The sequence below is a fragment of the Metarhizium acridum genome, assembly GCF_019434415.1.
Source record: "Metarhizium acridum strain ARSEF 324 chromosome Unknown scaffold_320, whole genome shotgun sequence".
NCBI lineage: Eukaryota > Fungi > Ascomycota > Sordariomycetes > Hypocreales > Clavicipitaceae > Metarhizium > Metarhizium acridum.
The window spans coordinates 1,011,595-1,038,044 of record NW_027094027.1 but is presented as its reverse complement, the minus strand read 5'-3'; the positions used below and the strand labels follow the sequence as shown (position 1 = coordinate 1,038,044).

The 26,450-nt window shown below is 45.4% G+C and overlaps 8 protein-coding genes across 9 annotated transcripts; 6 read left to right on the top strand and 2 right to left on the bottom strand.

The window, feature by feature from the left end:
* Positions 1–4,988: 4,988 nt before the first annotated feature.
* CDC55_1 (protein phosphatase 2A regulatory subunit cdc55) lies at positions 4,989–6,765 on the top strand (the record flags this gene model as incomplete). Its single annotated transcript, XM_007817221.2, has 6 exons — positions 4,989–5,032; positions 5,087–5,127; positions 5,206–5,303; positions 5,387–6,038; positions 6,100–6,680; positions 6,742–6,765. The coding sequence occupies 6 exons, from the start codon at positions 4,989–4,991 to the stop codon at positions 6,763–6,765; spliced, it is 1,440 nt and encodes a 479-aa protein (XP_007815412.2).
* A 1,569-nt stretch (positions 6,766–8,334) lies between these two features.
* On the top strand, positions 8,335–9,270 carry YEA4 (golgi uridine diphosphate-N- acetylglucosamine transporter; the record flags this gene model as incomplete). The annotated part of the gene is made up of 2 exons (XM_066120636.1): positions 8,335–8,640; positions 8,701–9,270. 2 exons carry the CDS (start codon positions 8,335–8,337, stop codon positions 9,268–9,270), a joined length of 876 nt encoding a protein of 291 aa, XP_065974471.1.
* Positions 9,271–9,918: 648 nt separating this feature from the next.
* On the top strand, positions 9,919–14,040 carry AMD1_1 (AMP deaminase). The gene is made up of 5 exons (XM_066120635.1): positions 9,919–10,260; positions 10,396–10,788; positions 10,844–11,805; positions 11,875–12,995; positions 13,068–14,040. The coding sequence occupies exons 1-5, from the start codon at positions 10,254–10,256 to the stop codon at positions 13,447–13,449; spliced, it is 2,865 nt and encodes a 954-aa protein (XP_065974470.1). The 5' UTR covers positions 9,919–10,253; the 3' UTR covers positions 13,450–14,040.
* A 121-nt stretch (positions 14,041–14,161) lies between these two features.
* SLA1_1 (cytoskeletal protein binding protein) lies at positions 14,162–20,176 on the top strand. Of its 2 annotated transcripts, XM_066120634.1 has the most exons (4): positions 14,162–14,520; positions 14,590–15,946; positions 16,009–17,766; positions 17,823–20,176. In XM_066120634.1, exons 1-4 carry the CDS (start codon positions 14,323–14,325, stop codon positions 17,846–17,848), a joined length of 3,339 nt encoding a protein of 1,112 aa, XP_065974469.1. In that variant the 5' UTR covers positions 14,162–14,322; the 3' UTR covers positions 17,849–20,176. The 2 variants fall into 2 exon arrangements, with proteins under 2 accessions (XP_065974469.1, XP_065974468.1); XM_066120633.1 differs by having other exon boundaries at positions 14,162–15,946.
* On the bottom strand, positions 18,339–20,187 carry J3458_014569 (uncharacterized protein). The gene has a single exon (XM_066120632.1). It carries the CDS (start codon positions 19,840–19,842, stop codon positions 18,787–18,789), a length of 1,056 nt encoding a protein of 351 aa, XP_065974467.1. The 5' UTR covers positions 19,843–20,187; the 3' UTR covers positions 18,339–18,786.
* Positions 20,188–21,260: 1,073 nt separating this feature from the next.
* J3458_014568 (uncharacterized protein) lies at positions 21,261–23,128 on the top strand. The gene has a single exon (XM_007817226.2). It carries the CDS (start codon positions 21,569–21,571, stop codon positions 22,838–22,840), a length of 1,272 nt encoding a protein of 423 aa, XP_007815417.1. The 5' UTR covers positions 21,261–21,568; the 3' UTR covers positions 22,841–23,128.
* A 265-nt stretch (positions 23,129–23,393) lies between these two features.
* On the top strand, positions 23,394–24,392 carry J3458_014567 (uncharacterized protein; the record flags this gene model as incomplete). The annotated part of the gene is made up of 2 exons (XM_066120631.1): positions 23,394–23,430; positions 23,497–24,392. 2 exons carry the CDS (start codon positions 23,394–23,396, stop codon positions 24,390–24,392), a joined length of 933 nt encoding a protein of 310 aa, XP_065974466.1.
* A 439-nt stretch (positions 24,393–24,831) lies between these two features.
* On the bottom strand, positions 24,832–26,035 carry J3458_014566 (uncharacterized protein; the record flags this gene model as incomplete). Its single annotated transcript, XM_007817227.2, has 2 exons — positions 24,832–25,062; positions 25,127–26,035. The coding sequence occupies 2 exons, from the start codon at positions 26,033–26,035 to the stop codon at positions 24,832–24,834; spliced, it is 1,140 nt and encodes a 379-aa protein (XP_007815418.2).
* Positions 26,036–26,450: the final 415 nt, after the last annotated feature.

Genomic DNA, 26,450 nt, shown 5'->3' with positions numbered 1-26,450 from the left:
ACGGATACTTAAAGCACGAGGGAATATTAAGAATCGCTATTATCTCATTAAATGAAAGGGATATTTAAACTCTAAAAACACCTGGGAACCAGCTAAAAATCTCACGAATTACTTAACGTTACTTAAATAGTTTCATTCCTAAGAAACGCATCCTAATTAATCTCCTAAGCACCGCTTAACGACTTAATATTAAACTCGGCATCCAAGGAACGAATTAAAGCAGGATTTAGATCCTTAGAAGGAGTAAGAAGGACCCCCGTGGTCTTTTAAAGCTATTCCGCTTCTTTACGTTCCACACGCTTTAACTCTTTAACGTTATTAATACCACGCGTAACCACACGCATTATTTTCTTGAACCATAATCTCTTTTATTTTCGTAAACGCTTTATCTTTACGTCCATCAGACGACGCTCTTCTTCAGCAGACTCAAGCTCCCTTTTAAAACGCATATAATAATCGGCTATCCAATGAAGCTGGGTTAGCGAGATGCCCTACACGTCGTAATGGGACTTGTGATCCATTACGCACTGAGCGTAACGGGAGGAATCAAAAGAAGACAGTCGACAAGAGGTAATACCCTTTTCCTTGCAGTAGGAACAAGGAGCCTTCTCCATGGTCTTGGGGTTAAAAAGGATTAAATATAATAAAGCCTCACACTGCTTGGACTTCTAAGAACGCGTCCTTAACCTTTACTTAACGACACGATTAACGGGCATGATGGCACCTGATAATGAAGGAAGGAAAAATTACCTAAGCCCTCAGCCGGCCTGTTTTAATGGCCTTAAGGATAAGACCAATAAAGGAGGGACATAATATTACGAATAACACTACATGAGAGACGGGATGGGACCGCACTAGCTAGGACAGGCACGACCCGTGGGCACGAGAAGAAGGCAAGGGCACGTGACCAGCCACGTGACCTAAAAGGCGATCAAAGACTTAAAGTGTTAAGTCAGCGATCTAAGACGAGACTTAATAGGATTAAAGGTTAAGCTAGTTAACCAAGGAGTTAAAAGGATCAATGGTTAAGCTAATTAATCCAGGATTATAATAGAGGAATAAACGGGTACTTAAGGAGGAGGTATTCCCATAGTTAAATAGTCTAGATCTCTATTGATTAATTTAAGTAATAGTTTTACTATTAAGAGTTATACTCTTAACGGCCTTATTGTGATACTGCTTAAAAGCTACTTTATAGCATTTAACCTAACTTACTTCCTAAGAAACAGACCTACTGTGCCTTAGAACCTAAGCCACCGTTACATATATCTTTTATTATAACGCCTCTTATATTAGATATTTATAGCTATTATACGGGTAAAAGGGTATATTTAATTATATAATACCCTATTAATTCGTAATAAATACACTTTCTTTTCTTCTTTTATTAATTAATTACCTTCTTTAAAACCTAATAGGCCCTCTTCTTTTAATTACTTTTAAAGCGATTTTAACCTACGCTTTTCTTAGGTTTAATTTAAGACCTTATCTTTATTATATTTATTATTAGCGTATCTTTATTTATTAGTTATTTTATTTTAAAGGTAATCTCTTTATTTTACTTATTCTAGAACTTCTCTTTTAATTATAGGGATTTAATATTAATAGCTATATTATAAAGCTAAGCTATTATTATATTATACTTAAAGTATAATATTTTCTTACCTATAATTTCTTTTTATATACGCTTATTTAAGGCTTATTATAATTTTATAAGCTTTATAAAATTAGCTTATAATATCCCTTTAATAAGCGTAAGCTTATTCTTAAATTAAATGAAAAAGTCTATAAATAACTTATTTTAATACTATTATATTTAGTTTAGCTTAATAAGTGTAATTTCCTTTTAATAAAGGTTTAAATATATAAATAACAGGTATTCTAAAAACTAGAATAGGTTATAGCTCTTTACCTTACTTAATTTAAAAAATAAGGCTATATAGCTTTTAACTTTATTAAAGAGGTTCTAGTAAATAAAGACCTATTAATTATAAGGGCTACTAATAAATTATACGTTTTTAATTAGCTTATATACTATAAGCTTCTTTTAGGCCTTAAATACGTTCTTATTATTATTAAAAGAGGTTTTTATTAAAATTAATTTTCATTTTATTAGAGTATTATTATTAATAGGTATTCTTATAGTAAGTATAACTTATACTATTTAGTTTTATAGGTTATAGTATTATTTAAAGAGTTAATAAAGTCTTTTAACTTAAATATTTATAATTTCTTATAATACTATAAAGTTAAATAAAATGCTTTTACCTAGTATAAAGGTACTAAGTGTAAGTAAGTTTTATCTTATATTAAATATTACTTTATTAAGGTTATTTATAATAAAGTTTATTCTTTATTAAAAATTAATTATATTATACTATTATAAGTATATATCTTTAAAAAGTAAAAATAAACTTAAGAAGAAAGAGAAAGAGAAAGAAAGGTTTCCCTCTTCTTACCCCCCTTTATATCCCTATTTAGCCTATAAATTATTCGGGTTAAGTTTAAGCTACCTTTACATTAGGTTCGGTCTAGGCCTAAGCTGTTAGCTTAAGCCTATAATAATCGCACTCCGAATTATAATAGCCTCTATTACCAGTCCGAGTAAACAAAACACTAGGAAGACCTATTTATATCTCATATTATTATTTTATTTGTATTTGTAACTTTATAGAGCCCTAGAAGTTCTCCTTAATCTAGTAACTTTTATGATGGACTCGAGCTTGCAGCTCGGGTCTACAGAATCCCTGTAAGGTTCCCACTCAAACCCGGTTCAAGCGCAGATCGGATATACCTCGGGTTAAAAGGAATATTTATTAAGGAAAGAGGGGGGGTTTTACTTTTATATTCTTGTTACGAACGTCACCAAACGCGGGAAGGACTGGGCCGCACCAGGGAAGGCAAAGCCATGACAGGGGAGAACCAAGACGTCACGTGCCAGGTCACGTGATCATGAAGTGATCGATGGATCACCTATCGATCACTATGAGCTAAGTGATTGTTGGATCACTTATCGATCGCTATAAGTTGGGGATTAATAGATAGATAAATGATTAGGGTGATTATGAGTCTATAATAGAGAGATAGACAAGTACTTAAGGAGGGGGTATTCCGCCGTAGTAGATAGTCTAGTTCTCTATTAATTAATCTAAGTAATCTAAGTAATAGTCTTACTATTAAGAGTTATACTCTTAACGGCCTTATTGTGATACTGCTTAAAAGCTACTCTGTAGCATTTAACCTGACTTACTTCCTAAGAAACAGACCTACTGTGCCTTAGAACCTAAGCCACCGTTACAATTCTCTTAAGCTTATTATTACCTTCTAACTGTATAGTATAGTAAGTTTTTAGAAAACTATATAATCTAGTTTTTCAGCTTATAATAAGCTAAAAGGACCCACTTTTTTATATTAGCTGATTGGTTATAATATTAGTTAATTTATGTATTTATTATTATAATTCAAGTATTTTATTAGATTTATTATTAATTATTTAAGCTTTTTTAAAAATTAAAAATATAGTTTTCTTGTTAATGCTCTGCCTATACGAGAAGGAACACGCCTTATATATAACGTGGTATAAGGTAGGGAAGGCTTTACGAATGCAAGTGGGTTTTTCTTCCCCTAAGAGTTTTTCTACTTGAAATAAGGGTTAATATACTAGAACAGCTTTAAAAGCTCTAGCGTACTTAATAATAATAATAATAATATTAAATCTAATAAAATACTTATATAGTTATAAGTTTTACGAATAAATAGTGCTATTTTATACTATAAGCTAATATAAAAAGTGGGTTCTTATACGCTCTTATAAGCTTAGAACTTAAAAACTAGAAATGTAGTTTTTATAGCATAGTATAATATAGTAATTTTTTATAAAATTATATAATCTAGTTTTTTAGCTTATTAAAAGCTAAAGGACCCACTTTTATATAAGCTAATTAGTTATAATTTTAGCTAATTTATATCTTTATTATTATAATTCAAGTATTTTATTAGATTTATTATTAAATATTTAAGCTTTCTTAAAAATTAAAAATATAGTTTTCTTATTATAGCTCTACTTCGTAGGTATTTTATAGTAGAAGGAATATAGACTATAGAGTACTAACTACTATAGCGCGCTAAGGGGTTTTCTAGTAACTAATAACTATTCTCTAGCTATTATCTATTATAAGATAACTAAATAGAATTTTTTACTTAATATATAAGACTTTTAATAGTTAGTAATAATTTAAGAGCTGTCTTATTATAGTTATGCTGTTACCAGAACTAGGGGCCGCGCGCGTAGGTACCTACCTAGGTGCAGGGTACTTAGGGACCTGCCTACTACGAGTCTACGTACTACCTAGTACTTGGGCAGTGACCCAATCACGAACGGGCTGGACCGCGCAACAGTGCCAGACAAGGCTGTAATTGCCAGCGACCCAATAGCAATAGTTGAGTTTGATGGACGAATCTCGCAACCCGTGTCAATCATACCATCTAAAATATCTCGTGTAATCATTCCTAGAAGCATATTTTAGAAAATTGTCACTATTTTCGCTTCGCAACACTTTCTCACGATTCTGATTGCCGCGGTAGCAACCCCAGCTTGTTGTTATTTGTGATCTGCCTAGCTAAGCCAGTTTGGCCATTACCTCTTGTGGGAGCACCACCTTGGCCCGCAGCCAGGAGCGAGCTGTTGTGGGAGCTGCCCTCAGGCCCACTACCGCCGCCACCCACGGTCGTCAAACGACATCATCCACCGCCCGCCTTCTTTCGCCGCATTGATTATCAACAGGACTGGCCCGCGTGCCACGAATACAGACTCATCATCTCAGGCGACCGCCATCTACCTCATCATCCACGACCGCTGCACGATCCTGGGACGCCTAAACGGTCTCCACGACACATTTTGCTGTCGCCGTCACCATACCGCTTGGTCTCACCAGCCTGCCACAATCTGACCCCAATCATCTTCGCTGCCGTTGCCACTTCCAGCAAAGATGGTGGACAGCGAAGTGAATTCCCCTACGTGGAAGTTCACACAGTATGTTACTTTCAATGGTGGTAAATAACGCGCATACTGACCGAATTACCTCAGATGCTTCGGCGATAAAGGTGATGTTGAGGATATAACTGAAGGTGAGCAAGCCCTGCTATGAGCTAACTAAGCTGTTCCTAGCTTTTCTTTCCGCTAACGTTCGTCTCACCGCCTATCAGCTGATATAATATCTACTGTCGAGTTTGATCATACTGGAAATTACCTTGCCACGGGCGACAAAGGCGGTCGAGTGGTCTTATTCGAGCGGAACGAAACGGTATGGAATGCCCAAGAGGCTAAATTTCTGCTTCTTTGGCTCAAAACATAGATCCTACTGTATCCATTGACACAAGTTTTCAGAAGAAATCCTGCGAGTACAAGTTCCATACCGAGTTTCAATCACACGAGCCAGAGTTTGACTATTTGAAGTCTCTCGAGATCGAGGAGAAGATAAATAAAATAAAATGGTGTCGCCGTCAAAACGCGTCTCACTATCTTCTGTCCACAAATGACAAGACTATCAAGCTTTGGAAAGTATTTGAGAAGTCACTCAAGGTTGTAGCGGAGAATAATCTCTCGCATGACCTTACACCCGGTAGCGTGGCTGGCGGAGGGGTCTCACGTCCGATGGCCACTACCCAGCACTTCCGAAACGCAGCAGACTTAAAGTTGCCGCGCCTAACACACCACGATACTGTTGTTGCTGCGGTCCCCCGCCGCACGTATGCGAACGCTCACGCCTACCATATCAACAGCATATCAGTCAACAGCGATGGAGAAACGTTTATTAGCAGCGACGATCTGCGAATCAACCTTTGGAATCTCAATATACAAGACCAAAGCTTCAATATTGTTGATATCAAACCTGCTAATATGGAAGAGCTTACCGAAGTTATCACGGCCGCAGAGTTTCATCCGCAGAGCTGTAACTGGTTCATGTATGCCAGTTCCAAAGGCACCATCAAATTAGCCGATATGCGGGAGAGTGCACTGTGCGATCAACATGCCAAACGTAAGAATTTGACACTCTATGTCCACCAACCATTCGGAATCATCGAGCTGACCACCCTTAGTCTTTGAACAAGAGGAGGACCCCTCATCCAGGTCATTCTTTTCGGAGATTATCTCATCTATTTCAGATGTCCGCTTTTCTTATGACGGCCGGTATATCTTGTCACGCGACTATCTCACCGTGAAAATCTGGGATATCAACATGGAACGTCAGCCTGTCAAGACAATACCTATTCACGAACACTTAAGGCCGAGACTTTGCGATACGTACGAAAATGACAGCATCTTTGACAAGTTCGAGGTAGTTTTCTCAGGCGACGCGAAGAATGTCATGACGGGAAGTTACAACAACAATTTCATGATATACCCGTCAGACCCTGATAAGGAAGTTGAAGTTGTTCTGCAGGCAGACAAGTCAGCCTTCAAGGCCAAAAAGGTTGGCGTTCCTACACCTATCAACTCCTCGACAAGCCCAACGACAAATGGGGGCAAAAAAAATGGATCTAGAGCCGGCAGTCCTGCAGGCGGTGCTCAACGCATGAGAAAAGAAACGGACGCAGACCAGATTGATTTCAACAAGAAGATTCTGCATATGAGTTGGCATCCTTTTGAAGACAGCATCGCTATTGCAGCAACGAACAATGTATGACGACATTCCTTTCACCCTTTTGTTGATTCCGAATGCTAATACCTTTTCCCCCTAGCTGTTCGTATTCTCAGCCTTATAAGTGCAAATGTAGTTTATTATGGTTGTCAGGAGTGCTGAGGTAATCCACAAAGAGCCAGGAGAAAGACAATTAGAGGGCCGTCAGCATTCGAATCCAGGAACCGGGTTGGCAGGTGCCCTCCAGGCTCAGATCATCAGCTAGGGGAGGAACGGTTAGGGACGTTATACCATAGGTCTGGTTTGTCAGAAATCATCATTCAGCACTGCATTCTCCATGCTGAATCACCGCCCTAATGCAAGCTTTGCAAATCCCTCGATGGTTCGAGGATGACATGGGGCCAAGAGGCCGTAGGCGGTAAACATCCGCGTCGGCAACGATGAAACAAATCTTCCGGAAAGGGCTACCTTATTGATTGTTACACAACCAGATAACATAAAGCCAAGAGACTGAGCGCCTCGGATTCCACAAGATATGACATTCTCTGCACGTGTGACTTACAGCAGAATCTTCACTTGTCCTCATCGGAACGTTTTATAGGTTGATGCAACTCAGAAGATAAGAGAAAGGACGTGTTATTCATCAACTATGTCTCGATATGCCCCTCCAGATTCATGTTCCATACTTATTCCGTTTTTCAGTGCAATGAGGTAAACCCTTCCCGGTTCAAGACATCCAAAGTGTCTACTGGATGAAGAACAAATTACTTCAATCACAATGAGAAGGCATGGAATGAAGAACGTCATTAACAGGTGTACTGACCACATCTTCGGATCAACTCACGTTTAAATAAAGGAGGAGTAGTTGAAGTGCCATCTGTTGCGCATGACGGATGACTAATTATCGTGCTAGGAAGAGCGTAGCGTTCACTTAGGCAAGTCAATCAGACCCACTTCAGGTGAGCAATTTCAGGAGCCAGATGTCCGAACGTGGGCCTAATACGTTGCTTGATTCACGAAGTTGATCCATGCACACGATCAAACATCAGACTCTGTGGCAAAGAAACTGCTGTGGTATCTACTTGTTGTTTCCGTTGAAAATTATCAAGGCCAAATACTGTGATTGAACGTATTAGAGGAGCAATCCCATTGTGAGTAACTCGGCTTACCTCTGATAGCACCGGCAGAATCAGTCATTGCTCAAGAAACCTCACCTAGGCCCAATTCTGATTGATGTCCAAGTAGCACAATAGATAGACGCAATGGTGGGGGATATCGCACAATATCGAAATGAAAACGGAAATCACTCCAACTCTGGCAAGGCGCTTCAGGCATCCATGAGGGCATTTATCGAGGTCGCACCGATTCTCACCGTGGCCGCAATGCTCAGTCTCATATTCGGGGGTTGCTGTTCCAATGTATGATATCCCATCTCCATTCTAACAAGATATGCATTGATTCTAATACTTATTGTGCTCAAGGTTTACGCTCTGGAAGCAATTATTAAGTATGGAATATCTCTCGTACGTGATCATTCGACTTGAGGAAACATAGCTAACTCGCCGTTGCGAAGCTTTGAGCCAGGAAGTGGTAGGGTCTTATCCATCCATACATGCGCGATGATATCTCTAGTCGTTGGCTAATTCTCCTAGCAGGAACGCTCCTGACATTTGCACAATTCTGTTTTGTCGCAATGACAGGATACATAGTGCAACTGGACAAGAGTAGGCCGCCATTTTTTATAGCGCCTGCCAAGGTTCCTCTACGGCGGTGGCTAATCAACATCGTGCTCTTTTTTTGTATAAATGTGCTGAACAACCACGCATTCAGCTACGATATTTCGGTTCCAGTACATATTATCCTGAGGTCAGGAGGTAGTATTACTACAATGATTGCAGGATACTTGTATGGGAAGAGATATGCTCGATTGCAAGCTATCGCCGTCATATTCTTGAGTGTCGGCGTTGTTCTGGCAGCTTGGTCGGATGCCCAAGATAAGGTTAGTCACCTGATATTTAATAATTTCGCCTGCGAAATATTAATATGGGATGTGCATTAGATTGTTCTGCAACGAGACTCTGGTCGTCCAGCTTTCAACTCTGGTCTTATCATCTTGCTGGTAGCCCAAGTCCTCTCCGCCATCATGGGACTGTACACGGAGGCAACTTACCGACAATTCGGGCCCCATTGGAGAGAAAACTTATTTTACTCACATATGCTCTCGTTGCCTCTCTTTCTTCCGTTCGTGCCATCAATGATGCGAAACTTTAAGAGCATGATGCATAGTAACATACTGACCTTATCAATACCTTGGGCAAACTCTTCAATCGCAACACCATTTCCAAGCCAACTTGCATATTTAGCCATCAACGTACTCACCCAGTATGCTTGCATACGCGGCGTCAACGTGCTTGCAGCGAAGTCTTCAGCTCTTACAGTCACGATTGTACTGAATATAAGAAAGCTTGTAAGCTTGTTGCTTAGCATTTGGCTTTTCGGCAATTCCCTTGCCCGTGGCACCCTCTTCGGGGCGATAATAGTTTTCGGGGCCGGGGCATTGTACTCGTTTGGATCAGCACCAAAACAAGACAGTGGTGGAAAAAAGGTTGTTTATGTGAAGCAAGAATAGTCCAACCATCTAGAGCGGGTAATAGAAATCACTAGATAGTAGAACCTTCGCTTGGTGGTCTCAAAAAAATGTGGACAGCTTTACATGAATCCCAACCCCAAGATCTTGAACACAGACGACCATTTTCTGGCTATCTATAGTCTTGCTTGCTATCCCGCTTCCCCCCTTCCAACCAAAAAAAAAAAAAATATGCTATTAAGTTTTTTTTTAATATAAATAATAAAAAAGCACAATGCAAGTATCATACAAGCATTACATCTCAAACACCGTGTTTAGCTGTACTAAGCTAGAGAACTGTAAGATACCACGTAATGCACCATAAACGCCATCGCGATGCGTCAGACACGCTAGCATGATTGGTGATCCAAAAAAAAAAAGGCACCAAACATGTAGCTAAAACAGCTGCTAAAGAGGCAGCCAAAAAAGCAGCTAAATAATACAGCGTTGTTAGATTTAGCCTCAGCCCGGAGGGTCATTACTCGTCTGCAGCCTTGTTCGGACGTTCAATGTTGACTCATGCCGGATACAACCCCTGTCTCTGAGTATAGGCACCTTCCGACAACCCGAGCCCTCGGACCCCGCCAATGGCCTGCCGGGACCCGTAATGCGTGTTGCATGGGTCAATACCCAACACCACCATCAGACTAGCTCAGAAATCCAAACGTCTGTCCAGTCGGTATATAGGATAAACCTACCTAGGTACCCAACGTATTCCATTCGGCACATTACAGCGACGAGTCGGAGGGCTCACCTTGGCTTCAACTACTCGCCCCCATCCTTAGAACTCCAGCCCTGCACGTATATCTGGTTCTCAATTTCAATCAAGAGACCTTAAGTCTTGTCCACACCAACATTGCCGCAGTTCTCGATAAATTCATTGGTGGCATCCTCGCAGCCTCTCCCGAGTAGTCGGTCGCATTGCCATCTACGAAGAGTTGAATAAACTACGGATAGCCAGTGTTCGCTTGTCACCTGGACACAGCATGGCCGGTGAGTCTACACAATATGTTGCACAGTTCTACGCAAACTTCTTGCATAATCTTCTCACTCCTATTCTCGATTATGTTGCAGGATATTGTCTTGCATCTACTCATCACAGCTTGGCTAACGCTCAACATCCTGCAGATAACGCTCAAGATTCTCGAACCCGGCCAGCTCGACGTGAAGATGCTGAGCAGGACGATGCATATTTGGGAAATGGCGAAACAGTCGAAGGAATAGAAAACGGCGAGAGGAGCTTTTCTTCTATGCCTGCAGACGAGCAAGCCGGATTGCAAGATGGCATGTTGTTACGAGATGTTCCGAAGCGCACAACCTTCTACGATCCTGTCGCGGAACGGCAAATGTCGCAAATGGATGCAAAACTCTTCTACCAACGAAGCAAAATTGATCTTCGCAGTGGAATCGCAGGTGCCAGTAGTTGGACTCCTTCAAACCCCAACAGCCCGACACTGGCGTCGGGGTCCCGACCTGTTACAGAATATGGGGCTGACTCTTTAATTCTTGACCAAGATGGAGGTGGGTTGACAACCAAAGGATGTAATGTCCACCAAGTGACTAACACATTCAACAGTTGATGACACCGAAGTTTCCTCAATGCCTCAGAGCTTTGCTTACAATCATCCTCCCACTAGCTCCGGTGCTATTCTCAACTCTAGAAATAGCCAGAGCGAGGTGAATAATACCAGACATGCTGCCGAGGGAAGCATGGCCGGATTTCCCGGTAACACTGTTTTCGATACCGAACCTCATGTTACGGCCGAGCTAAGTGCCATCTCCCAAAACATTCAGAAGGTGTTGGACTTGAGACGAAAGTACATTGCACTGTCGTCTCAAGGGCCAGGTGACAATCCTAGAGACCAATCCAGCTGGGATATATATCCACCTCCACCTGAACCAGCCTGGGCTCAAACGAAGGGTGGTCGTACCGACTTGCCTGATGCTCTGTCTTCTGCCCAATCAGGGCACAACGACCACCGTCCTTCTTCCGGTTGGAGAAGGAAACCAGATCTCAATGTTGGAGAGGATTTCAACATGAACGACTTACTACCATTGCCTCGGGATGACGGTATGGCCTTCAGACTCGATGATAGTGGCGTTTATCAAGTGTTTGACAATGATGACGCCACGCTGCCGGCAATCAAAGTTCCAACCATCAGGGAATTTTATATGGACCTCGACAGTATTCTCACGATTTCATCGGATGGGCCCAGCAAGAGCTTCGCATTCCGGAGACTACAATATCTTGAAGCAAAGTTTAATTTATACGCTCTGCTCAATGAGTACCAAGAAACGGCAGATAGCAAGAAAGTGCCACATCGAGACTTTTATAACGTTCGCAAAGTCGACACTCACGTTCATCACTCTGCTTGTATGAATCAGAAACACCTACTAAGATTCATCAAGAGTAAGATGAAGAAGTATCCAAACGAAGTAGTGCTATTCCGAGACGGCAAACATTTAACCCTTGCAGAAGTGTTTGCTAGTATTAATCTTACTGCCTACGATCTGAGTATTGATACACTCGATATGCATGTAAGACTATCATAGTGCCACTGCCGACGCACAAACGGACTTGCAGACACTAATAACCCACTACACTAGGCACATACCGACTCATTTCACAGATTTGACAAGTTCAATCTCAAGTATAACCCCATCGGAGAATCTCGATTGCGAACAATATTCCTTAAGACGGACAATTTTATACACGGACGATACTTGGCAGAAATTACTAAAGAAGTTATATCGGATTTGGAATCAAGCAAATATCAAATGGTCGAATGGCGTATTTCTATATATGGCAAATCCATTGATGAATGGGACAAACTGGCAGCTTGGGTGGTGGATAACAAGCTCTTTTCGCACAACGTGCGATGGCTCATTCAGATTCCCCGACTTTATGATGTCTACAAAGCAAGCGGTCTCATGGAAACGTTTGAGCAGATAGTCAAGAATGTCTTTCAACCACTTTTCGAAGTAACGAAAGATCCATCCAGTCACCCCAAACTACATATCTTTCTGCAGCGAGTCATCGGGTTTGACAGCGTCGATGACGAAAGCAAGGTAGAACGACGGTTGTTCAGAAAATTCCCTGTTCCACAGGTATGGGATTCCAAACAAAACCCCCCTTATAGCTACTGGATCTACTATTTATTCGCCAATATGGCTTCTCTAAACCATTGGCGCAAGAAGCGCGGGTTTAATACCCTTGTCATGCGCCCACACTGTGGCGAAGCGGGCGACAGTGAGCACCTCGCAGTAGCCCTTCTCTCATGTCACAGTATTAGTCACGGACTATTACTCCGCAAGGTTCCTCTGCTACAATACGCGTTTTATTTAGAGCAAATAGGAATTGCTATGTCGCCTCTCAGCAACAATGCCCTATTCTTGGCATATGAACGGAACCCATTTTACCAGTACTTCAGACGTGGGCTGAATGTTTCACTCTCGACAGATGACCCATTGCAATTTGCGTTTACCAAAGAGCCGCTCATAGAGGAGTATGCAGTCGCCGCGCAGATTTATAAGCTTAGCTCTGTGGATATGTGCGAACTGGCAAAAAATTCAGTCAAGCAAAGCGGATACGAAGCATCCATTAAAAGAATGTGGCTTGGGCATAATTTTGAAAAACCGGGCAAGGATGGAAATATGATGGTCAAGACCAACGTCCCAGACCGTCGAGAAGAGTTCCGATATCACACTTTACTTCAAGAGAGAGACGTGTGAGTAGCCCCAAGCCAGAGCCAAGATCCTGGGTGTGAAATTTTCAAGATTCGGTACTGACGTCGTCGCAGATTACGGCGATATGTGGCATATGATGGAACTAAAGAAACGAGCTCGACCGTGATATCAGCAGATATGTCCGCCTGTAGAGCAGCCTCTCGGGCGAACGAGCCGTTAAAACCGACAGGAATTGGCGAGAATACGCCTCGAGTTCAGTCTAGGGCTACAAGCGTGGGCGTCAAATCTCCCCTCAACGGCGAAGCCAGCCGCGACTCCGGGAGGGGCCCAGATGCTATGGCAGATTTACACTTATCTGGAAGCGACCCTAGATTGTTCCCCGGAATTTTTACTCGGGATCACCGATCTGAGAGTCTGCGAAACTTGCAACACGCCGATGAATGGGTCGTTGACTCAAGTGAGGCGCCTGGGGATGACGACGAAGACGAGTTATAAAAGTCTCTTGAATCGGTACAAACCTGGTACTGGTCAATTCTTACCACTAATAAGGGGCTATGAAGCTATTGACTTTTTTTCTATGGCAGTATCGTAAACAGTGTGCCAAAGTATGAGGAAAGAGAAGGCGAGCAATCAGCGCTCCTGACAATTAATTTTTTTTTTTTTTTTTTTTTTTTTTTTTTTTTTTTTTTGCGCCCGGGGGGGGGGAATCCCAGCGACAGAATGTCTTGTTGTTAGGTTGTGACTTCGAACAGCTATTGCGGAGACTACGTTCCATATGAGCCACTTGAGGACTGTCACGAAGTAAAACACTACCTAGTACCTAGTATATAGGGATAATGTTAAGCAATGGAGCTTAACAGGATCATGAAGTAGTCAATAGCAATAATCTAAACCCTAGGCATGGATGCCCAACTGCAATGTATTGAATCGAATCGCCCACGACTATCTGGCCGACATCATGCTTGTAACAGCAAGCATAGACTCTTGGACACTCTTGCTGATTATTTTGGTCGTGATTTGAAGAAGATCTGGTTTTCTAATTTTTCTATCATTAAGTAATGCAACGTTCAGACCACTGAGTAGGAGTTTTCACGGAGGGGCGTTCCATGCGTCACCGAGGTAGCCATGTCGGGCCCACCAAGTCACGACCACCCCTTGCAAGTTGAGAGTGAGCTTACCTAACCTGCTGCTCCAACGTCGTCACCATCCACCTCCTCCACCACAATCAACTTACCTACATGTGCTCATTCCTTTCACTTACGTCTCCTAACCTGCCGAGCTCGCGTCGTTGGAACGCGACATACGAAAAGCCCAGGAAATCTTGGTGGTGCGTAGCACACACGCGCCATCTCTCTTGACGACGCCGACATGGGATTTCTAGGTGTGTACACAACGATTTACGATTATGAACCACGAGCCGAAGGCGAGCTGGCCATTGCCGAAGGTGATGTGCTCTATGTACTGGAGAAGGGTGAAGATGATGGATGGTGGAAGGCCAAGAAAAAGGCTGGTGCGGAGGATGAAGATGAGCCGGTTGGTTTAGTACCAAATAATTACGTGGAGGAGGTAGGTTCCGCGGAGAGTATTTTTACTCGAGGGAAACGATCTCGTGTTAATCCATTATTCGTATTATAGGCTCCGATTGTCAGCCATGCCCGCGCTATTTACGAATATACCCGCCAGACAGATGAAGAACTTTCTTTTCCCGAAGAAGCCGTACTGCAAGTGTTCGACACGTCCGACCCTGACTGGATACTTGTTGGTCTTGACGGCGAGTATGGGTTCGTTCCATCAAACTACATTGAAATGCAAGAAGAGGGCACAACCCAAGACTCTCTAAGCTTGCCTGCGCCACCCGCATTGCCAGTAAGGCCGCACTCGGTTGCCGCACCGAAAGAATCACCGTCCAACACAACTTCATCCCTATCGACATCGGCGGCTGCTTTAGCAACCGTTATTCAAGGAAAAGCCGGGGCGTCGACGCAGAACCCATCCTCACCGCCTACACAACAGCCGACAGGACACCAGACGCAACATGACGAGTCTCGCCCGTCAGAGGATCGTGAGGATAACCCCGAGCCTCGTTCTCCGGCGTTGCCTTCCCGTCCCCGACCCACAAGCACAATTGATCACGCCCCTGAGCGCTCATCTTCTCGACTGGAGGCACGCGAGGCTCAGCTGACAGAGGAACCATATCGAACACCTGGGGGGTTCCACATGTACAATATCAATGAAATGGTGTCTGTGATGGGCAAACGGAAGAAGATGCCTACAACCTTGGGCATTAATTTAGGCACAGGCACGATTCTCATTGCTCCTGAACGTGCTGAAGACGACCCTCCAAAAGAATGGACTGCAGAAAGGATGACGCATTACTCCAGGGAAGGCAAGCACGTTTTCATGGAACTCGTCCGTCCCAGTAAAAGCATTGACTTCCACGCTGGCGCCAAAGATACAGCGGAAGAAATTGTGGCAGCTCTAGGAGAACTCTCTGGTGCAGTGCGTGCTGAAGGTTTACGAGAGGTTATTATGGCGAGCTCGCAACGCAGACAACGCAAGGGACATGTTCTGTACGATTTTATGGCACAGGGGGATGATGAAGTTACTGTTGCAGCCGGTGATGACGTTGTAATCATTGATGATTCCAAGAGTGAAGATTGGTGGCAGGTCCGACGAGTGAAGAATGGCAAAGAAGGCGTCGTACCCAGCAGCTATATCGAAATATCCGGAACTATATCTCCACCGCCTTCAAGCAATTCCGGGATCGACTCTGCTAGGGCAACTGTAGAGCAAAACCGGCTCGAGGAGATCAGGTTAACCAAAGAGGCCATAAGAGCAAGCAAGGAGCCTCAGCAGGTAGGGCATGGGACGCCTCTCCCTGAAAGAGGTAGCAGCCTTATAGCCGGAGAAAATGGTAATAATTCGAGGCAACAGCGAAGCCGGCGGGAAAACGGACGGAACGAGGTCGGGAATCATCACAAATCAAAATCAAGTTTGTCAATCTCCCACGATTCCTCTGATTATAAGATATAATCGAACTGACATTAACCATAGAGCCTGACACTTCCAAGTTACGAACATGGACCGATAGATCAGGTTCCTTCAGCGTTGAGGCACAGTTTCTCGGGCTCAAAGACGGGAAGATTCACTTACATAAAATGAACGGAGTCAAAATTGCGGTTCCGATTGCGAAGATGTCACGCGAGGATCTGGAGTACGTTGAGAATGTAACTGGCATTTCTTTGGATGACGACAAACCATTAGCGGATGTTAAAAGGACGAAATTGATGGACAGGCGGCCTGCCGAGGTCGGCGCGTCAGTTAGCAAGAATCCCAAGCCAGAGTATGACTGGTTTCAATTTTTTCTTTCTTGCGACGTTCCAGTTGGATTATGCGAACGATACGCCCAAGCCTTTACAAAGGATTCCATGGATGAAAGTGTACTTCCCGACGTTAACGCCACCATCCTTCGGACGCTCGGTCTGAGGGAAGGAGACATAATCAAAGTCATGCGCACATTAGACACAAAGTTTGGCCGCGAGCGTAACGTTCAAGACCCCGAAGCAAATGCCGGGGGGCTCTTCTCTGGCCCGGGTGGGGCTCTTCGAAACAATACTAGAAAGGGACGACCTGCGCCGGCGGTGCAAACAAGCGACGTGGTAGATGCTGCTGCCTTCTCCAAGGATGACGTTGGATTGCCTGGTCCTAGTTCTAAGAATGCTGCATCTCCTTCTGGGACTAGTCCTACCAGAACTGACAACCAAAAAAGTGGTTTTGATGATGATGCCTGGGACGTGAAGCCCAGTAGTATTCCTGCAGGCACCACAGACAAACCAGCAAAGCCTCTTGCTGCAGCACCTGCAATGCAGCCAACAACAGCCTCAAACTCAGCTATTGCGCTGGCTGGCTCAATGAAGGAGTTGTCGCTATTGACAGAGCCCCTTCAGCCAAGCAAGGTGGAAGCAGTATCTGCTGCAGAGCCACGCCAACCAGGAGAGCAGCAGGAGGAATCGTCAGTACGGAATCTTCCTAGCGTGAGTCCGGCATTTTTCTCAAATGTGCCCAGCTCTAACAGAACCGGCCCTCTTGCCTCGCAAGCTATTGCTGGGATATCTCCAAAGCCTGTTGCGAGACAGCGACCTGCACCCCCATCAATATCACCAAGCCAGACCTCTTTGGTGTCGCCGCCACCGCAAAGGCCGTTATCAGCACCTCACTCGGCCCAGTCAGTTACTTTCCCGCCTCCAGCCTTGGCACCTCAGATGACTAGCTCTGTTCAAGGACAAGTAGCACCTCCAGGCCAAAGCCTCGGCGATATTGCCCAAGCCAGGTTCCAACAACAGTACACCTCCCAGTTTCAACAGTTACAGCCTGCAATGAATAGCTATATCAGCGTCCAGCCGCCGGGCATAACATCCTTCTCCGCCGGCATTCCAGGGCAGCAACCATTTATGCATTCTATGATGACAGGCGTTTCTGGGAATCTCAATCGGCAAGCTCAATTTGCGCCAATTCAAACGCAACCGACAGGGTACCAAGCATCATTCCCATCTTCAATTTCCGGATTTCCACAAGGTATGACGGCGACTGGCAACATAAACAGCTTCTTACCCCAAGCATTGGAACCGCAAAGTACAGGAGTTCAAGGCATACAGCCTCAACCAACTAGTATGGTAGGTGGCAGTAGCTTCTCCCAACCATTGCAGCCACAAAAAACAGGGCCTCCGCCTCCGGTTCGCTTCGGAATCTCTTCAGATCCGAAAAAGCTCACCCCCCACCAAACTGGTAGACGAGCTAACTTATCTCAAGCAAGTAAGTACAGAACGCAGTCATCCAAAAATATTCTGTGTCTTATCTAATTCTCAAAGCTCCTGACAATCCTTTCGGTTTTTAATGCCTAATTTACACAGTGCTGGTCCCTGGAGCAGCTCATGTGTGTTATGTCGGCAGTTTCGACTTGTCATCCTGCCGTTGAACTGCAGTTATGTGTTTTCTATTCGCCATGCTGGGCGCCAATTGAATGAAACACTTCATTTCTCGTGCAATGGGTTTAAATCGCCTTTCGTACTCGCATCGAAACATAGTGGCTATTAAAGCATTCTAGATAGCGTACGGCTTTCTTTCCGTTCTTATTTGTTGACAAAAACCTGGATGGGGTAGCATTCAGATATATCAGATCTCTCTCCATTTGACCGCCACGCTGTACTGTTTTGATTCTCTAATCGCAAGAGCGTTTAATGGCGGCACGTACCGATGTTCTATTCTTTTACTTGGACACGGAACGGTGATTCGATACAATTTGTACATATCATGCGATCGCAGTGGAGAAGATTTAATGACTACAACATTCACCTATATATATTATCAAGTTTCAAATTTTTCAGGGTTTTACCTAATTTAATTCTCAAGTTAAGTAAGAAAATACAAAAAAGTCAGCCAGATCATGTAAGTAAGACATCTGGTAACACTATATTTTAGCCGTACCTAGGCCAGAAAACCGCAACAGACCAAGTAATAAGATTCACCTGTGTCTAGTAAGAAAACGCAGTTGAGGACACACATGTTTCCTTGTCAGCAAGAGGATCAAAACACTCTGGTCATTGTATCATCAGATGTAGCCGGAGCAGTCAAAATCGTATTGGCTAAACTTCCATTCTAATACACAAGCTGCTGAGACTGACCGTTGCCTTACGTATCTAGAACCATGTATTCGAAATACGGAAAACATCAAAGGCATCAAAACCTGCATGCGCGAACATTGTATACAGTCTGAAGGACTATCAAAGCGGCAGGCATGATGAAACAGAACCTGATTTGTTCAATGCCCTTCATTTAAGCCTTTCGTCGATGCAGCTTCGCGGGTCCACTAGAGACGGCAGATGCAACAGAGGACATGTCAATTTCCACCTCAGTCTGGGATTGCTGGCCGGGTTCGAAACGCTTGCGAACGGCCTTGATCATCATGACGAACCAATAAAAGTTCAGGCCATTTAGAGTAAGGTTGCTTGCCAGGTAAACAGCCCCAAGCCACGGCGGTATGGTGGACACATCAGTTGCAAACTGCATGGTCATCAACTGTAGTGATGAGGGAGAGGGGTGCCGGCTTATTGCACCCCAGATATCCCGGAATACCATGACTGACTGGTATGTACCGTATATCAACCGACATGAGAAGAAGCTAAATAAGAGGAGAAATCCGTTGTATAGTTGAGCCTTCGATCCCGTCATGCCAAGCTTGTCCATGAACCAGTGGATGTTTAGAAAGGGTGTCGACAGCTCCCAAAGAATGAAAATGCATCCATAATAGTTAACAAATGGCCGCTGTGGAAAGTTAGCAAGTCCATCATCCTTAAAGAAACCCCCTTTGTTATTGTCACTGGAGATAGGTCGGGGGTATTGCCTTACAAAACCAAGGGAGAAGACGAGCAGAGCCGCAATCGCATGTGCCAGAGTTCCAAGTCCAAATACATCCAGGTTCATGCTGGTGACGAGGAGGTCCCATACAAAATACCCTGCGGCCAGAGCCTGAATCATGCTTGTCGCGCCTGTATACCCCCATATGCGCTCTTCCCATGACATTTCTCTCCTCTCGTCATCTGCAACCATGACCCAGATTGCTAGACCATTAATCAGTGTGGCTTGGATCATCGACACGACATGTGCATCCCAGTTCAGGCGTCTCTTCCGAGGCAGTGTTCTGTAGTATTTGGGTGCTAAAATCTGAGATACAATTGGCGAGACCAGATAGAAAATAACGGAGTAGAACAATGCACCGAGGATAATTTCGTGTATGTGCAAGGATAACGTTGGCAGACTAAGCCAGTCGCACCAGGGCTGTACCATTTTAACCAACCATGGCAGTGGTTCGATGAAGAAGGGGTCCTTCATGCTATAATGATTGTCTCCGGACCTCCTCCACGCTTACTGAATCCTTGTATCTTGGCTATGTACGGGTGCAGCTCTTGAGCGCGGTTGAAATGAGCTTGAGTGATGCGTCGAGTAGGTACTCAAACAGGCGACAATATGGGAGTTTTGGCAAGAATAGTTAGGTGCCTGGGTACCTAGGTAGGTATGCTTCGGTAGTGGTATGTCACCAGGCAGGACAATGGGGAATGGATGTCTGCAAGTTGGCTCTTCGTAATGTCGCCTTGCCTGGCAATATATATTGTTCCGCGTCTTAGGCTTGTTAGGCTTACTAGCCATCAAATCAGTCCAGACGTCCCACGTAAGGTGCTTGCGGGTCGGGTGGCCGTGGGTTCACGGTGCTGTCCGGGCCAGAATTTGTTGGGGAAGGCCTGCACGTGATGTCTCCGCCTGGCTGTGTCATGGGCAATGTTATTAATTGATACTTCCAGCTGTCCAAGATCCCGAGACTCCACAGTGCACGGAGCTCTGTTGGACAAACGGAACATCAGAAAGCCTCAGCGTGGACGTCGCTGCTTGGTTTCGATATTCCTGGGAAGTTCCTGTCGATCCAGCAATGAGTCTACCGCTCACATACACATACATTCAAACTTGGTTTTTACTTGCATGCTCGGAGAGTGGTCCTTTATGATTATCCATTGTCTTGGCTGTTTCCACGTGGCCAATGAGTGCGCTCCGGGATCATGAACCAGTATTTGGGGGGGTTGTGCTGGAGTGCTGCCTTTGTCGTGACAGAAGCCTCACTGTGACACGCCGGATGGCTCTGTCGCTTGGGGTAGCGTAACAATATACGTATTTACTCTGGTGTCGTGACTGCGTCCACCAGTACTAGTCCTTTCGGTGTCGACTCACGTCTGGTAGGGCATAATGGGGCGAATAAGCAGGTCTCATGTGGCTGATGCCACTATGTCCGTGTGATGCCGAGGCAGCATACGGAACGCTTCTTTGGCCATCAAGGGCTATGAAGCATAGATTGGCCCAGGTGCTTGTGGTTCGTTCTATGCTGGCTGGGGTCTTCAACTTATCAGTACTTTGACCAAACTTTGTGCCTCCCCCGCCTTGCTTCTCGGCCCCTCATTTATTTACTCAAGTACCTAGTACCTAAGCTGTTCCTGCGCTGTGTGTTTCCCTTTGTCCGACTACTGCGGGCACGGTGTACACAGATACGCGAGGGGCCTATGGACAAGGGAAAATCTGGATAACCACAAAGAAGGCGGGCGAAGGGAAGCAATGGGCAGGGCAGTAATATTAAAGCGAAAACACACGAACATAACCGAAACACGTGGCTGGGACATAGGGTAGGCGGAGGCTGTGACGGACATATCCGCTGATGGGGGGGTGTTGCGGTCCACTTGCGTTCACCAAACTTGGCCTGTTGTTCATTCACCAGTGTGGCCAACCACACACCAAATACCGGTACACGTTGACTGCAAATACCGAGCCTGGTATTACAGACCCGGGAAAAAGCCGCCTTTATCATCAATAAGCAGTGGCTGCACTCGAGTACCACTGGCTGGCCATGTGTACAGGCAGCTGCGAGAAAACGAGGCAGGCAAGTGATGTGGTTCCGGCGCTTGGCACTCAATCCTAAGATAGAGGGAGACACACACATACAGAGAGAACTCGACCTGAGCCACTGCGCAAAAAAGGTGGCACCTGTTGTCTGCATGCCACAGCCAATTCCTTCAACATGGCAGAGGCCTTGAGCGAGCGTCTCCTGGGACCGGGAAAAGCACTTGATGCGACCACATTATCTTATCTGACCTACCTGGCGGGACAATCAGTCGAGTCCATACGAACCACAGAACCACAACAACTCTCACAAGCATCAAATTCGTTGCTGTTATCCGTGCAATCATTGTCCAAAAAATCACATAAGCCCATTGTCGAATCAGCCGCTAGTCACTCAGCGCTACGCCAGCTGTTTCCCTTGCTGGCCAAAAGAACAGGCGAACTGACGCATACAGTCCCAAGGCTTGACCTGGAGGCAGAACTATTCTCTTCCGAGTTTGGCAAAGCCAGCGAGAACAACACAATCACGGAGCGGAAGAAGGCACTCCGTCTCCTACAGAATGGGGAGAGACTAGTCGATATGATGGAGCTCCCACAGCTTCTTAACTCTGCTGTCACATCCAGCCCGGTCAGTTACTCGTCCAGTCTGGACCTGTATGCGCATGTTCGTCGCCTTGCATCCCTATATCCATCCTCGCCTCTTGTCGCATCGGTGCTGGATGAGGCAAATTCAGCCATCAGGCGAATGGCAGTCGACCTAATAGCTACACTACAAACACCCAATCTCAAACTCGCCCCAAGCCTCCGTACGGTGGGCTGGCTCAAACGAATTGTCCCCGAGCTCGTTACCAATATCCAAACAGAGGAGTCACTGCCTGCGTTATTCCTTGTGTGTCGACTTTGCACACTGATTGCTACCCTAGACGCACTGGACCCTTTAAAACAATTGGCAGACGAGGAGCGCATACGAGACGTCAAGATATCTCAAGCATGGTCCGGTGGCCAGCACACTGAGCGGTATCTCAAGCGGTTCATTGAAGTATTTCGCGAACACAGTTTCGGCATAATTTCGGTTTCCAAAAGCGTGGATGCCAGTTTCTCCCACGCGGACAGCGCAGCAACCGACCCGATGAAACCTCTGCCTAGTGTCCTTACTAGCTTTCCGCTGCACCTGATAGGTCTTCTGATGAATACCTTACAAACGTACCTACCCGTCATCAAAGATCAAGCCTCAAGAGAGAGCATTATGACGCAAGTTTTGTATTGTGCTGGAAGTTTAGGTCGGCTAGGCGCTGATTTTGGGATGTTCCTGTCGGCTATTGGAATGGTGGAATGGGTAGAGCTGGTCAAACGACACAGACTGTTAGCAGGCCGACTTGAGTCCGTCATTGGCGAACACCGGACCAGCCAGACCACCCCCACGAGCCTGGTTACTAGAAATATGCATTAAATGGTGTGGCATTAGGTTGATCGCTAAGGTTGATGTTCACGCGCAGCCCCTATTTTTGGTTAGAGCAATGAAGCATAAGGGGGCTTTTTCATACATCTATTTTGTTTCTGAATTTCTCCCCAGAGCTTCGAGAAATTTTATGGGGCCCAATAGACGCCGTGCTGTTGTTGCTAGGCTACTACCTAGGAGGCGGTTTTTTTTTTAGTCACTATTACTAAATTATCAGCTGTAATAATTTAGCTTATTAGAGATTTTTATTTAATATATTAGACCTTCAATAGCTGGTGATAATTTAAGACCTGTCTTATGATAGTTGTGCTGTCACTAGAAGTAAGGGCCGTGTATGGGTACCTTTTTAATGTAGGTGCTTCTCACGTAAGCCTGTGGTTGATCTGACCTGCACCCGGCTCCATCCCATCAGCTGCGCACACCACGTGCTCTCATAACAAAGCCGCGTTTTCCAAGAACAGCAGCAAGCTCTTTGCCAGACGTATCCATCCAGTGATATTGTTTGTAGAGCCTACAACACAATGGGGATCTCCTTCCCAAGGAAATGAAAAACAATAACACGCCTGTGCGAGCTAAATCAGGTACGAAAACAAAAGCATCAGGGGGTAAGGTAACGTTTGCCGCCAAAACTTACAAATCGCCTGCAGCGCAACACTTCGTTTCTGGGCTTGGCTCTGGAATAGCATCTGCGGTTATACTGCAGCCCCTAGACCTGCTTAAAACTCGAGTGCAGCAGTCTGGTACCTCGTCTCTTTCCACCTGTTGGCAAGATATACGCCAATCTCCCCACGTTGCGCGCAGTCTTTGGCGAGGAACTGTACCTTCCGCCCTCCGAACCGGGTTTGGATCGGCTTTGTATTTTACTTCCCTTAATGCCATACGCCAACACGTACGGCAGAAAAATATCCTGGGACAGCACCACAACAAACAAAATGCCTCCTCGGCACTCCCTACTCTTACTATTTGGGCGAATCTAGCCTCTGGTGCCGTAGCCAGGACCTTCGCAGGCCTTGTTCTCATGCCCCTGACCGTCATCAAGGTTCGATTCGAGTCCAACCTTTACTCTTACACATCGGTTGTCTCTGCCGCTGCTGATATCCGGCGTCGAGACGGGTTTCGGGGCTTTTTCTCGGGGTTTGGGGCTACGGCCATCCGAGATGCGCCATACGCGGGAATGTATGTGTTGTTTTATGAAGTGCTTAAAACCCAACTCGGCTCGATAGCCGCTTCTACAATTCGTATTGAAGGCAAACAACACAAGATGACGGCATCAATGGCAAGTACTGTTAATTTCGCATCCGGAATCTTAGCCGGTGCCGCTTGTTCTGTTATATCAAATCCTTTCGACGCAGTTAAGACCAGAATCCAGCTACAACCACGGCAATATCGGAATGTGTGGCAAGCAGGGTATAGAATGATCACCGAAGATGGTCTGCGTTCTCTTTTAGATGGGCTGGCTTTGAGAATGAGCCGAAAAGCGCTCAGTTCTGCATTGGCCTGGACGGTGTATGAAGAGCTCATTCGTAGGTTTGGTGCGTCATGAATGTCTAATAGCAAATGTATCCCATGGAGGTAAAACAACCCAACTCGGTATATATATGCAAATAGAGCAACTCTGAATGGTGGGCTAGCTAATGAAATATCTCCAAAGGGAGGAACAGAGAGAAATAAAGAAGACAAGGAACGAAGCAACCTCAGGGCGATCATACAATCCACTCCAATTATAAGAAATGACAAAACAAAGACGAGCATAACTTCTGTAAAATTTTTGTGAACAGGGCTGTCCACAAGAGGCAATTTGACACAGATCTCGAGAGGAAAAAAAAGGAAAGAAAGAAAGGTTTATTGTTTCCCCCCTCCCTTTTTCCAAAAAAAAGGGGAGGGGGCGATAGCGGGAAAGGGCAAAAACAAAAAAGACAGAAACGCCAAAGCGAGAGCAAAACGGAGGCCCTTTCTTGCGACTCATTCTTGCTACTCCCCCCTTAGGCAGGCTTGGCTCCGGCTAGATATATCAGAAGACCACCAGGAGACTTGCTCCTTTTACGATCACTCTTCTTGCGAACCCACTCAAACTGAGGTTCGTGCCGGTGTGTCTTTTTCTCTTCGATCAACAGAGTGCTACTTCGTTTCTCACGGATGTATTTTGTGTGCCGCCAGAATTGATCCTGCTCCCACTCTGGAACCCACCGCTTAATCAGGATATACTCGGGGTCCTTGTTTATTCCAATTAGAAACCGATCAAAAATTCTCAAAGACCATCGACGGATAATTACTAACATTGTCCATGTCAAACTCGATATGGAAGGCCCTTAGGGTCTCGATGGACAAATGCCTACGGGCCATTCGAGTATAGGTGGGCCTTTGGCCTGGCTCAAGTGCATTCGGTACCTTTTTTTTTTCAAGAATGGCCGAAATGGCCTTCTCGTCCAGGCCAGATTTCAACAAGTCTTCCTGCATGCGACGTTTGTATTCCTTTTCTTCCTGTTCCTTGCGTAGTTTTTCCGCAGTCATTCGATCCGCCTCGAGTTTCTTGTAGCGTTCTACTGCCTCGGCAGCCTCCTTGTCGCGGCGCTTCTTTTCTTCCGCCGCCTCCTCCTCTTCTTTCAACCGTTTCAGCTCCAGCTCTCTCTTGATGCGCTTCTCCTCCTCGGCCCGTGCCTCACGCTGTTTAATCTCGTCCAGTTCCCTCTTGGCACGTTTCATTTCGGCCTCATCTCTAGCCTCTTTTATCAAGCGACGTTCCTCCCTATCCCGCGAATTCTCAAGGCGAAGTCGCTCAAGTTCACGGCGAGCAAGTTCAGCCTCCCATTCCTCTCGAGTAAGGCGTGACCTCGACCTCGACCTCGACCTCGAATCGGAGCTGCGACGACGATGAACGACTTGGCGACGTCGTCGATAGTCGTCATCATCATCTGAGGAGTGCTCGCCGTAGAACCGGTTATTGATAATCACTGGCTGCGCTGGGGTTGGCACAGGGCTGGGCGGGTTGGCTCTTAGATCACGGGATCTATCGTGGGAACGAGAACGCGCAACGACGGTAGTGTGCTGTTCCGGGACTAGATAGCTAGGTCCAGCAGGTACACCATAATAATTCCGGGGTCGCTCGACATATCTAACAGGCCGAGGAGAGTGGCCATGGTGACGGATGCGAACATCCACATCCTCGTCGTCAGAATAGTAACTCATAATTAATTACCACGACGTTATATAATCCACGCGATGGAGACGATCGCCTTTAAATGATGAATATTAGAATCGTCGCCAGCCAAATTCATGCGGAGAATCTCGAAGAAAAAGTGTGAGCGAAATACAAACAAGGTGGAAAATCTGAGACCAAGTTCGCCTTGATTATCTGTAAGCAAAGACGCATGAGAGGGTTGAGGGGGGACTGAAGGCCAAGGACATTTCTCTCGTAGGGCTGGAGTGCCAGGGGGGGGGGGGGGGAGAGGGCGCCGGCGGCGAGCGCAACCATGGACTACTACTCCGTACCTACGGTGGGGGTTGATTGTCTTTCTCAGCTCAGCTCCGGCGGCTTAAGGCGCGGAATGATTGGCTGGCTCGAGGTTGCTAAATCTGCATAGTACTAGGGCCAAGGAGCTTT

Coding starts and splice junctions, on each gene's coding strand:
- SLA1_1 (XM_066120634.1), top strand. CDS start 14,323: ATGGGATTTCTAGGTGTGTACACAACGATTTACGATTATGAACCACGA. Junction 14,521..14,589: donor CAAATAATTACGTGGAGGAG/GTAGGTTCCGCG, acceptor TTCGTATTATAG/GCTCCGATTGTCAGCCATGC. Junction 15,947..16,008: donor TCATCACAAATCAAAATCAA/GTTTGTCAATCT, acceptor CATTAACCATAG/AGCCTGACACTTCCAAGTTA.
- J3458_014569 (XM_066120632.1), bottom strand. CDS start 19,842: ATGAAGGACCCCTTCTTCATCGAACCACTGCCATGGTTGGTTAAAATG.
- AMD1_1 (XM_066120635.1), top strand. Junction 10,789..10,843: donor AATTCTTGACCAAGATGGAG/GTGGGTTGACAA, acceptor CACATTCAACAG/TTGATGACACCGAAGTTTCC. Junction 12,996..13,067: donor TTACTTCAAGAGAGAGACGT/GTGAGTAGCCCC, acceptor ACGTCGTCGCAG/ATTACGGCGATATGTGGCAT.
- J3458_014568 (XM_007817226.2), top strand. CDS start 21,569: ATGGCAGAGGCCTTGAGCGAGCGTCTCCTGGGACCGGGAAAAGCACTT.